This window comes from Balaenoptera physalus (assembly GCF_965194825.1).
Source record: "Balaenoptera physalus genome assembly, chromosome: 2".
In the NCBI taxonomy this organism is placed as follows: Eukaryota; Metazoa; Chordata; class Mammalia; order Artiodactyla; family Balaenopteridae; genus Balaenoptera; species Balaenoptera physalus.
The window spans coordinates 179,459,211-179,472,431 of record NC_138883.1 but is presented as its reverse complement, the minus strand read 5'-3'; the positions used below and the strand labels follow the sequence as shown (position 1 = coordinate 179,472,431).

At 37.6% G+C, this 13,221-nt stretch overlaps 1 protein-coding gene and 1 long non-coding RNA gene across 10 annotated transcripts in view; one reads left to right on the top strand and one right to left on the bottom strand.

The window, feature by feature from the left end:
- The window catches only part of LOC309654645, a 619,568-nt gene that overhangs the window by 219,568 nt on the left and 386,779 nt on the right, over positions 1-13,221 (top strand). The window lies entirely within an intron of this gene.
- Positions 1-13,221, bottom strand: part of ODAD2 (outer dynein arm docking complex subunit 2) — a 244,256-nt gene that overhangs the window by 139,276 nt on the left and 91,759 nt on the right. For all 9 annotated transcript variants that reach the window (XM_082448931.1, XM_082448929.1, XM_082448930.1 and 6 more), the window contains 3 exons: positions 10,669-10,871; positions 9,161-9,259; positions 992-1,139 (listed from right to left, as the gene is read on the bottom strand). In XM_082448931.1, coding sequence (XP_082305057.1) covers positions 992-1,139; positions 9,161-9,259; positions 10,669-10,871 — 450 coding nt within the window. The remainder of the gene's footprint in view (positions 1-991; positions 1,140-9,160; positions 9,260-10,668; positions 10,872-13,221) is intronic.

Here is a 13,221-nt window from a genome sequence, read left to right as displayed (position 1 = left end):
CTTTTAGGAAAAACTTTCTTGGCTTACTTATACCTACCAGACTGTTCATGCAGAGGGCCTTTGTTGAATTCACCAAAATGTGCATATAGGCTAGTTCACCTGTCAGCTTGGGATGAGCTCAAAGGCACAGGAAAAGTACCCTTTAGCAATTTAGGAGTCACATAAATATCTTTAACTATGCAAAGCTTAGCAAATGCAGGAGGACAAGATGAGGTAAGTCAAAATGTTGTTTTCACAAGTACTTCTGGGCTATCGCTTTAGACCCGGCCTCGCCATTTATCAATATCCACTATCCAATATCAGAAATGAATATTAATCTGGGCTTGGGTAAATCAGTTTCCTTGCCCCACCCCACATTCAAGGACTTAAATATTGATACACTGTTATGTGGGCCATTTATTTATTTATTATTATAAAATGTTTTCACACATGGGATATTACTTGAGAGTAATGGAAATGGACAAATACATATTTTAAGCACCTACAATGTATCAGACACCACACCACATGCTTCAAATGTGTTTTCTCAGTCCTTAAAATAATCCTATAGTGGGTATTACTAATTTCACTCCATGGGTTGGGAAAATTAAGGCTCAAAACCATAACTTTTCAACAGTCACATTGCTAGTAAGTGACACAGCCCAGAATTTAGTCTAAGTCCAACTTCAAGACTCCTTGCTCTTTCCACCGCATCATACTGCAGATCATGAAATGGTGGCAAGTCACAATATCTGACGGCTGCCATGGCCCGCTGCCCGCTCCCCAGCTAGGGGAGAGGGCTGGTACCTGGCAGTCCAGCTGCTCCATGAGGATGAACCTCACTATCCTCAGGGTAATAGGACCTTCTCCTGTGCACAGTTAAGTAGTAACAGGGATACTTACTACCCTTACTTGAAAGAAATATATAGTCAACTTGGAAGCAGAACATACATTTTTAGGAAAAAATTTTAAATAAACATTGCAAACATAGTGCAAAAGGTTTCTCTCTCACCTTCAAATATTTCACCAGCTTCTGAATTTGCCAGTATTCTGATGGCAAATCTGCATTTGCTTCCTGAAGATGGTCAGGTGGTTCTTCATCTTCCTCACTCTCTGAGGAGCTCTCACTAATAATTTCCTCAATCTTTTCAGCACTCTTACTAAGAACAACAACAACAACGTATAATAAGTATGTTTAAGCTACAGTATGTGCATGGTTATAATGTTACTATTTCAGCAACATGTACATAAGCAATGGATAAGGTACCAACACCTTCTGAGTTTTGGAAGATCTTTGTTAATATCTATATGAGGAGGTGAGTAAACACGTCTCTGTAGCAGATACATTTCAGTATTACTGCTATGGGTGCAATAATAATAAAGAACATAGCAAGAAATGGCAAGGGTATTAGGTAAATGATCGAAGACTGCAACTCGTCATAGCAGTTAAATAACTTAACATGTGGTTATTTATATTTACATTTCTTTTATTTACTTACTTAAAATTGAATACAATTAAAAATTCAGTTCTTCAGTCACACTGGCCACATTGCAAGTGCTCAATAATCAAAGGTAGCTAGTGGCTACCGTACAGGACAGCTCGGAAATAAACCATTTCTATTCCTGCAGAAAGTTCAGTTGGGCAGTGCTGCCAGCGCCCCAAAGGGAAGGCATTTGTTCCCTTACCAAAGAGAGTTCACTTTATTGCTCACTGCTCTAGAGGCTTCTAACTTGACATCAAGGTCACAGACACAGGCTAGTTCACTCAAGCCCTTGGGAACATAGTGAATTCATCCTTATCTACTTTCTTTCTCTCCCTCCTTTTCTCTCTCCATCCCCCCAGGTGTTCTCTTCCATAAAACTCTTTCCTAGTCTTTTCCATTTGGAAGCATAGTAGGAGGGTGGGTAATTGTCAAGTTTCATTATTTTTAAGGTTCTACCATTCTCTTAATTTCTCAAAGGTTTTTCAGCACAGAGAGCTCCAATTCTTGTACTTTCAAAAGTGCAGAATGGTGCAACCGTGCTCTCTGGGCCACAGTGGGGGGAAATCCTGAACTGAAGTGCCTGGAGCTGAGTTTCAGTTTTATGAATCCTCTTGTCCAAAAGATGTCAGGAAACCTGTGTTGGTTAAAGAGGAAAATCTGGTAGATTGGGTCTACCTAAAAATGAAGTAAACCCCAATGTTCACTGCAGCATTATTTACAATAGCCAAGACATGGAAGCAACCTAAGTGTCCATGGACAGATGAACGGATAAAGAAGACGTGATACATACATACAATGGAATATTAGTCATAAAAATAGAAGGAAATCCTGCCATTGGTGACAACCTGGGTGGACCTGGAGGGTATTATGCTAAGTGAAATCAGTCAGAGAAAGACAAATACTGTATGATTTCATTTATACGTGGAATCTAAAAATAAAAAACAAAAACAAAACAACCAAACTCATAGGAATCAGACTTGTGGTTACCAGAGGTGGAGGGAGGGAAATTGGGGGAAGGTGGTCAAACGCTACACACAGGTATCTGATAAATAAGTGCTGGGGATGTGGTGTTCGACGACATGACTTCGCTAACACTGCTGTGTGGTGTATCTGAAAGTCGCTTAGAGAGTAAGTCTGAGGGTCCTCATCACAAGAAACAGAGTTATTTGCAACTACATAAGGGGATGTAAATTAACTGAGCCTATTGCAGTCTTTTCACAATACACGCATGTCAAGTCATAGGGTGCACCATAAGCTTATACAGAGCTGTATTTCAATTATATCTCAGTAAAACTGAAAAAAGCCACACACATACATACACACACAAAGATATATCGGTTTTTTTGTACATAGCTAAAGCAATGCAGAAAGGGCACGACATGGCACTAAAGGCCGACATAAGAAAAGAGAAGTCTCAATTCAGTCGTCTAAACTCACATCTAAAGAAACTAGAAAAAGAAGAGCAAAACAAACCCAAAGAAAACAGAGAAAAGGAAATAATAAAGAGAAGAAATCAATAAAATTGAAAACAGAAAAATAACTTGAAAAATCTAGAAAAACAAAAAACTGCTTGTTGAAAAGATCAATAAAACTGACAAAGCTCTAGCAAGACTGACAAAAAAAGAGAAGACAAATTTCCAGTACCAGAAATGAATGAAACGTAGCATATCACTACAGATCCTGCTGACAACAAAAGGATAATAAGAGAAAACTATGAACAACTGAACATTAATTTGACAATTTAGATAAAACGGACCAACTCCTTTAAAGGTACAAACTACCATAACTTAACCAATACGAAGCACGTAATTTGAACAGCACTACAACTATTAATGGAATTAATTCATAATTTAAAAACTCAAAGCAAAAGTCTCCAGTTCCAGATGATTTCACTGGAGAATTTTAACAGGCATAGAAGTACTAACACCAATTTTATACAATCCCTACTAGAAAACAGAAGAGAAGGGAACTCATTTTATGAAGCCTGATATCAAAACCAAAGTGCAAACAAAAACAAAACACTGTTATTGAATATCCCTCATGAGTGTAGATGAAAATATTCTTAACATACTATTAAGCACACATAATTCAGCTATATATAAAAAGAATGAGCCCACCATGACCAAGTGGGGTTTATTCCAGGAATGCAAGGCTGATTCAGTATTCAAAAATCAGCCACTGTAATCCACCACAGTAACAGCCTAAAGAAGAAAAATGACATGACCGGGCTAGCAAACAGAATCCAACAGTACATTAAAAGGATCATACACCATGATCAAGTGGGGTTTATTCCAGGAATGCAAGGATTCTTCAATATACGCAAATCAATGAATGTGATACACCATATTAACAAATTGAAGAATAAAAACCATATGATCATCTCAATAGATGCAGAGAACACTTTCGACAAAATTCAACACCCATTTATGATAAAAGCCCTGCAGAAAGCAGGCACAGAGGGAACTTTCCTCAACATAATAAAGGCCATATATGACAAACCCACAGCCAATATTGTCCTCAATGGTGGAAAAACTGAAACCATTTCCACTAAGATCAGGAACAAGACAAGGTTGCCCACTCTCACCACTATTATTCAACATAGTTTTGGAAGTTTTAGCCACAGCAATCAGAGAAGAAAAATAAATAAAAGGAATCCAAATCGGAAAAGAAGAAGTAAAGCTGTCACTGTTTGCAGATGACATGATACTATACATAGATGATGCTAAAGATGCTACCAGAAAACTACTAGAGCTAATCAATGAACTTGGTAAAGTATCAGGATACAAAATTAATGCACAGAAACCTCTTGCATTTCTGTACACTAATAACAAAAAATCTGAAAGAGAAATTAAGGAAACACTCCCATTTACCACTGCAACAAAAAGAATAAAATATCTAGGAATAAACCTACCCAAGGAGACAAAAGACCTGTATGCAGAAAATTATAAGACACTGATGAAAGAAATTAAAGATGATACAAATAGATGGAGAGATATACCATGTTCTTGGATTGGAAGAATCAACAATGTGAAAATGACTCTACTACCCAAAGCAATCTACAGATTCAATGCAATCCCTATCAAACTACCAATGGCATTTTTCACAGAACTAGAACAAAAAATTTCACAATTTGTATGGAAACACAAAAGACCGCGAATAGCCAAAGCAATCTTGAGAATGAAAAATGGAGCTGGAGGAATCAGGTTCCCTGACTTCAGACTATACTACAAAGCTACAGTAATCAAGACAGTATGGTACTGGCACAAAAACAGAAATATAGATCAATGGAACAGGGTAGAAAGCCCAGAGATAAACCCATGCACATATGGTCACCTTATCTTTGGTAAAGGAGGCAAGAATATACAATGGAGAAAAGACAGCCTCTTCAATAAGTGGTGCTGGGAAAACTGGACAGCTACATGTAAAAGAATGAAATTAGAACACTCCCTAACACCATACACAAAAATAAACTCAAAATGGATGACAGACCTAAATGTAAGGCCGGACACTATAAAGCTCTTAGAGGAAAACATAGGCAGAACACTCTATGACATAAATCACAGCAAGATCCTTTTTGACCCACCTCCTAGAGAAATGGAAATAAAAACAAAAATAGACAAATGGGACCCAATGAAACTTAAAAGCTTTTGCACAGCAAAGGAAACCATAAATAAGACCAAAAGACAATCCTCAGAATGGCAGAAAATATTTGCAAATGAAGCAACTGACAAAGGATTAATCTCCAAAATTTACAAGCAGCTCAATAACACAAAAACAAACAACCCAATCCAAAAATGGGCAGAAGACCTAAATAGACATTTCTCCAAAGAAGATATACAGATTGCCAACAAACACATGAAAGAATGCTCAACATCATTAATCATTAGAGAAATGCAAACCAAAACTACAATGAGATATCATCTCACACCGGTCAGAATGGCCATCATCAAAAAATCTAGAAACAATAAATGCTGGAGAGGGTGTGGAGGAAAGGGAACACTCTTGCACTGTTGGTGGGAATGTAAATTGATACAGCCACTATGGAGAACAGTATGGAGGTTCCTTAAAAAACTAAAAATAGAACTACCATACGACCCAGCAATCCCACTACTGGGCATATACCCTGAGAAAACCATAATTCAAGAAGAGTCATGTACCAAAATGTTCACTGCAGCTCTATTTACAATAGCCAGGACATGGAAGCAACCTAAGTGTCCATCATTGGATGAATGGATAAAGAAGATGTGGCACATATATACAATGGAATATTACTCAGCCATAAAAAGAAACAAAATTGAGTTATTTGTAGTGAGGTGGATGGAGTTAGAGTCTGTCATACAGAGTGAAGTAAGTCAGAAAGAGAAAAACAAATACAGTATGCTAACACATATGTATGGAATCTAAGGAAAAAAAAAAAAAGGTCATGAAGAACCTAGTGGCAAGATGGGAATAAAGACACAGACCTACTAGAGAATGGACTTGAGGATATGGGGGGGGGAGGGGTGAGATGTGACAGGGTGAGAGAGTGTCATGGACATGTATACACTACCAAACGTAAAATAGATAGGTAGTGGGAAGCAGCCGCATAGCACAGGGAGATCAGCTCGGTGCTTTGTGACCACCTAGAGGGGTGGGATAGGGAGGGTGGGAGGGAGGGAGATGCAAGAGGGAAGAGATACGGGAACATATGTATATGTATAACTGATTCACTTTGTTATAAAGCAGAAACTAACACACCATTGTAAAGCAATTATACTCCAATAAAGATGTTAAAAAAAAAAAAGAATATCTGTACAAAAACTATCATCATACTTTCTGGTGAAAGACTGAATGCTTTCCTCCTAAGATTGAGAAAAAGCAAGGACTATGATCACTGATAGTCAACATAGTTCTGGCGTTTCTACTTCTAGATGTAAATCTAACAAAACACGTACAGGACTTATATGCTGAAAACTATTACAAACTGCTGGTGAAAGAAATCAAAGGCTTAAATAAACAGACATACAGTGTTCTTGGATTGGCGAGTCTACATAGTAAAGATATCCATTTTCTCAAAATTGATACAGAGTTTTAAGGCATTTTCTATCAAAATTTTCCATAAGTTTTTTCCGGTAGATATAGCAAGGTCATTCTAAAATTTATGTGGAAAGGAAAAAAGCTAGAATAGGTCAAAACGATTTTGGGAAGAAAAATAATAAAGTGAGAGGAATCACTTTACCAGATTTCAAGATTTACTATAGAGCTACAGTAATCAAGAATGTATGGTGTTGGCAAAGGGCTGGACAGAAAAGTCAGCTGCACAGAATAAAGACCCAGAAATAGCCCCACATGAGTACACCCACCTGATTTTTGATTAAGGTGAAAAAGCAAGTCAAAGGTGGAAAGATAGCCTTTTCATCAAATGGTGCTGGAGAAACTGAATATCAATAGGTTAAAAAAAATGAATCTTGACCTAGGTCTCATACTTTATATAAAATTAACTCAAAATGGATCCCAGTCTTTAATATAAAATGTAGAATTATTAAACTTTTAGGAAGAAAACATTGGAGATAATCTTCAGGACCAAGGGCTTCGTGACATCAAAGGCACGATCCGTAAAAGAAAAAACTGACTAATCAGACTTCATCAAAATTAAAAATTGTTCTCTGAGAGGCCCTATTAAGAGGATGAAAAGACAAGTTACAGAAAGGGAGAAAATATTTGCAGACGACATATATAACCAAGGATATCCTGGATAGATAAAGAACTCTCAAAACTCAACATTCAAAAAACAAATGATTCAACTAGAAAATGAGCAAAAGACATAAAGAGACATTTCACTGATGAGCGTAAAGGGACGGCAATAAGCTCGTGACAAGACGTTAACATCACGAGCCATTAGGGAAATGCTAAGACCACGGCGAGTTATCACTACACAGCTTCCAGAACAGCTGAGATACAACACACAACAATACCAAATGCTGGCGAGGACGAGGGGAAACTGAGTCTCTCATACGTCACTGGTGGGAACATAGAATGGTGCAGCCAGTCTGGACAAGGTAGGCAGTTTCTTAAAAAAGCTAAACACACAATTACTATATATGTCAGCAACTGGGCATTTATCCTAGAGCAATGAAAACTTACATCTATACAAAAACCTGTATGTGAGTGTTCATAGCAGCTTTATTTTTAATAGCCAGAAACTGCAAACAACTAAAAGGTGCCTTAATACGTGAATAATTTAAAAAACTACCATTGCATGCTATATCCATACAATGGAATGCCACCCAGCAATTACAAGGGACAAACTATTAATACATGCAACAACTTAGGTGGATCTCAAGGGTATTATGGTGTTGGAAAAAAGTCAATATTAAAAAATGTATGAATCTATTTATATGGTGGTCCAAAATGACAAAATTATGAAAATAGCAAACAGATGAATGGTTGCTAGGAAGTGGGAATGACGGGGGTTGTGGCTATAATGGGGCAGCAGGGGGACGTCTGTGCGGGGTGAACAGTGCTCTAGCCCGGTTGCCATGGTCACCACCCAAACCTGCACAGGGTAAAATGACATGGAACTATACCTATACATTGTACCAATGTTAATCTCCTGGTTTTGATCTTGTACCACAGTTACGTAGGATGTAGGATTTAACCATTGGGAGAGGCTACGTGAAGGGTCTATGGGACCTCTCTGCACTATCTCCACAACTTTTTGTGAATCTACAATTATTTCAAAATAAAAAGTTTTAAAAAGTTGTCAGGGGCTTCCCTGGTGGCGCAGTGGTTGAGAATCTGCCTGCCAATGCAGGGGACACGGGTTCGAGCCCTGGTCTGGGAAGATCCCACATGCCGCGGAGCAACTAGACCCGTGAGCCACAGCTACTGAGCCTGCACGACTGGAGCCTGTGCTCCGCAACGGGAGAGGCTGTGACAGTGAGAGGCCCGCGCACCGTGATGAAGAGTGGCCCCCACTTGCCACAACTAGAGAAAGCCCTCGCACAGAAACGAAGACCCAACACAGCCCAAAAAAAAAAAAAAAAAAATACATTAAAAAAAAAAAAAGTTGTCAGAAAATTAATAGCTTATTATGTCTAACTCCCCAAAATGGCATACATGTTGTAGAGTGTCTTAAAGTTTGTTTTATTCCAAGTGTGCAAATTTAAAATGTGAAATTTCTGCCATTTCTTCCCACCACCACCTTAGAGTAAAAATGGCTGAACTTTCTCCCCAGATATGTCACTTTTGTCATCAAACTGAAAACTGGGTAAGAAGCTTATTAGTTGGCCTTCTATTAATGGTTGTTTTAATGAGAAATAACATTTATCACTTTAGAATTGGCAGAGCCATCAGTGACCAGTAAAGGCTCAGAAAGATGACAATTTTGCTATGACATGATTATTCAGAGGCCAGAGATCAGATAAGAGCCCAGGTTTGCTACCACTTAGTTAACTGCTTTTTGCATTAAATATATTCGTTTACAAAGAGTTAACTAATACCAGTAGATCACTGTATTAAAGTAACTCCACATTAAAAGGATATTCTGTAAATATATTTAAAGAAATCCACTATTACCATTTTTACAGCATTCCTAATAACTGTCAGTATAGATATCTTAGAACGCTAATGTGAAAGTAAAACACCATTAACCAGCATTAACTAGCCTGTTGCACAGGGGTGGCTTTAAAGAACTGGTCATGTTAACAGAAACTCACCGAATTAACTGTGCTCTTCCAGGTGAAGTGGATGGTCTGGACTTTTCAAGTCTTCCTCCATGTTTTTCTTCTTGGGTGTCTCTTAGTGAGCTTTTGTTCCTAAAGAAATATTAATTTTAATAATTACTTTATGCTGACTAACAGGAAATTAAAATAGAAACGTATACAAACATTCCATCATTTTCATGCATCCAAATGATGTGTTTTCCTAACACAGAGAATGACTATGAGCTCCAGTCTCATCTGACACCTGAGAGGTTCCTTTTGTCCTTCAAGCACAGCCATGCATTTTACATAACGGAGAAACACTTTGCCCAGTATTTCTTTGTGCTAGAAACGGGTCTTCATAGGCTGCCATCATTGGGAAGGTCCTTCAGTCTGTCCTGGCTCACAGTTGCCTGTTTTTCCACCTTGCCCACCTGACATTGCAGCAGGTCCTGTGCCTGATTTTCTGGATATTCTCAAGCTTAGTCTACACCTTGGCATGTACTGGGTTTGCATTAAATACTTGTTTAGTGAATTCTTAATTGAAGAAAATAAGAACATGCAAAAAGCAGTATTTTATAATTCACCTTCCCGTTAACGGAGTAGCCCATACATTTGTCATTTTCAGACCCACTCTTTCAAACAGAGCCACAAAGGTCAAACACCCCAAAATCAGTGAGACTCAGAGGAGCAAGCATGTCTCCTCCTTCCACAGGACTCCTCTGTCCGCTCTCTGAGTTTGCGCCCAAAATACAGTCACCTGTGGTTCTCAGAATCCCTGCAGGTGAGGGACCCATGTGACCAGCAGGGACCCAGTTCTTAACCCAATAAGGGGATGACATGGAAAAAAAAATAGGCTGTAACTTGTAACCTATTTGCTAAACTTTAAAAAGTGCTCTAGGTGCTTCTGACTGCTTACGTGTTGGTAACCTTGGCCCTTAATCTTTGCTTTGGCACCAATTTACAGAGGGTCCTAAATGGAACTAGACTTGTATATTTCAGACGTTCATCAAACCAGTGTCCACTTTACTCAGACCATTCATATGTTTGCGGTTCTATCCTTCTTTATAGCATTTACTTAAAGTTCTGTTAATATACAAGATACCACGTCTATGAAGTTTTCCCTAATTAACTACACATAATTGTACATTTAATCACATAATTTAAATTGGAATTCTTCTAACACTTACTTAATCAGGTCCCTACCACAATGTTTACATTTCCCATGGGATCCCTCCATGTGTTTTATCATCTTTTTCACGTGTTATTTGCCCTGACTCATCGACCACATGAAAGTGAATTGGGCTCTCCCTCCGTGGTGCACTGCACACAAACACTATCTGATGTCAAATCTTTCTGCCTGGAACATGAAGAGGGCAGGAAGGAACCAACTTGTATTATGGAGGAAGGTGGGAGTATCTCCTCGTAGTTTTCTCTGATGAAACTAAGTTATGTGAAAAGTTGGGCAACCCTGTGGTTAGCAAGGATGTATCAGAAAACCCATCACGTAAGTGTCTACATACTCTTTGGCATCAACAGTGGTCTTCCAGTTTAAACTTGGCTCTAATCTCTTGGCCATCTGACTCCTTCCCAAACTGATTTGCTTCTTCTCCAGTGCACTCCTGCGGGAAGCGGTGCTAGCTTTACGTGAAGAGGTTGCTTCCTCCTCAGGTGCCGCATTAGGCTGATCCTTTTCCTTTTGCTGTTCTTCATTGAACCTACCCTCCTTTAATTAAAAAAAAGAGCATATTTTTTCAGTGATATCACTTCTGAATTATCTCATGTTATCTGAAAATTAACCCTGGCGATAAATTCGGACAGGAAGTCTCAAGATGCTCTAACTTGTGTTGCTTAGCAACACAAATTGAATCTGGGCAACTTCAAGACCAGGGTCTCTATTGGAGTTAGGCTGACAGCGATGGGATGATCCTAAACTCACACCCCTGCTGCAGCCCACACGGATACAGCAGCGGGACTGGACCAACTCACTCCTCACCACCACCAGAAAAAAACTACACTTAAACCCTGTAAAGACTGGGACACATCTTAGTCAAATTGCTGAGACCAAGGATAAAGAGACCATCTTGCAGGTAGCCAGAAATAAAAGACACATTATAGAGAGAGGAAGAAACATAACAATTAAAAGAGACTTCTCATCAGAGACAATGCAATCCACAAGACAAGGGAGTGATATAGTTAAAGTGATGAAAGGTAAAAAACCCCATATCCTGTCAACCCAAAATTCTATACAGAGAAAAAAAAATCTTTTGAAAATGAAGGTAAAATAAAGACTTCACAGATGAAAAAAAGCTGAGAGAATTCACTGTCAGAAGACCCAGGCTAAAAAAATTGTTCATGAAGCTCTTCAATCAGAAGGGATCTCATACGAGACAGAACACAGATCTACACAAAAGAATGTAGAAATGGTAAAAATAAATATAAAAGAGTCTTTGTGATAAGGGGTTGATAGCATGTCAAAGTAAAATGTATGACAACAATAGTACAAACACAGGGAGAGGCATTCGAAGCACACTCTTGTAAGGCTCTTAGACTACTTGTGAAACTGTATAATACTGTTCAAAGGCAGACATGGTAAATTAGAGACATATATTATAAGCCCAATTGAGATGTTTTTCAAAAAGTATAACTGATGAACTAATTGCATACACAAAATGGAATCATTTCTAAAACTTCAGTTAATTCAAAGGGGGAAGAAAAAGAGAAGAAAAAGAACAAAGAACAAATGGGACTAATAAAAGCAACAAGCAAAATAGTAAATTTAATTCAACTCTATCAGTAGGCACATTAAATGAAAATGATTTTAAAATGTCAATTAAAAGAAATCGTCACAGTGGATGAAAAAGGAAAACCCTATTATTTGTGGTCTAAAAGAAACCATTTTATATGTAAAGATATAAATAAACTATAAGTAAAAAGCTGGAGAAAAATATTCCATGAAACCAATAATCAAGAAAAGCAGGAATCAAGAAAAGCAGGAATTTTAAAACATTAAAATCAGACAAAATGGACTTCAAAACAAATAATATTATCAGAGATAGAGAGACATACAATGACCAAGAGCCAATTACACCCAATTCTAACTGTGTGTTCACCAAACAATAGAATTTCAAAAGATGTAAAGCAAAAATAGAACTAACTGGAAAAACAGATAAATCCACAATTAGGAGACTTCAAAAACCCCCTCTCAGTAATCAACAGAATGAGCAAGACAAAACTTAATAAGAATATAAAATACCTGAGGAAGGCTACCAAACACCTGGATGTAATTGACATTTACAGAACATACCACACACAGCAGCAGAATACACATTCTTCTCAAATGCATAAGGAAAAATTCACCAAAACAGACCATATTTTAAGCCATAAAACAAACATCCACAAATTTAAAAGAACTAAAATCATACACAACATCGTCTCATAATAAAATGGAAGTAAGCTTACAAATCCAAAAGAAGATATGTGGAAAATCCTCAGATATATTGATTTGCATGAAAACATATCAAAGTCTATGGGACACAGTTCATATGCTGCTTATAAAGAAATTTACAGCATACAACTTTATATTACAAAATAAAGGTCTCAAATCAATGCCTAAGCTTCCAACTTAAGAAATTAAATAAGAAGAGCAAATTAAACCCAAAGAGAGCAGAAGAAAGAAAAATTTAAAGAGCAGAAACAAAATAAAATAAAAGCAAACAATAGAGAAAATCAATGAAACAAATAGCTGTTCTTCGAAAAGATCAATAAAATTTATCATTTCTTTCCAGACTAGTCAAGAATAAAAAGAAGATATAAATGACCAATATTAGGCATGAAAGAGGGGTTATCACAGCAGAGCCTCCAGACATCAGAAGATAATAGTGGAGTATTACACTTGATGACAATATATGAGGTAAGTTAGATAAAATGTACAAATTCATTGAAAGACATGAACCACCAAAGCTCAGTAAGAGAAAGAAATCTGAATAGTTCTATATCTACTAAAGAAATAAAATTCTCAACATAAAACCTTTCAACAAAGAAACCTTCAGGTAGAGATGGATTCCTTGGTAAAT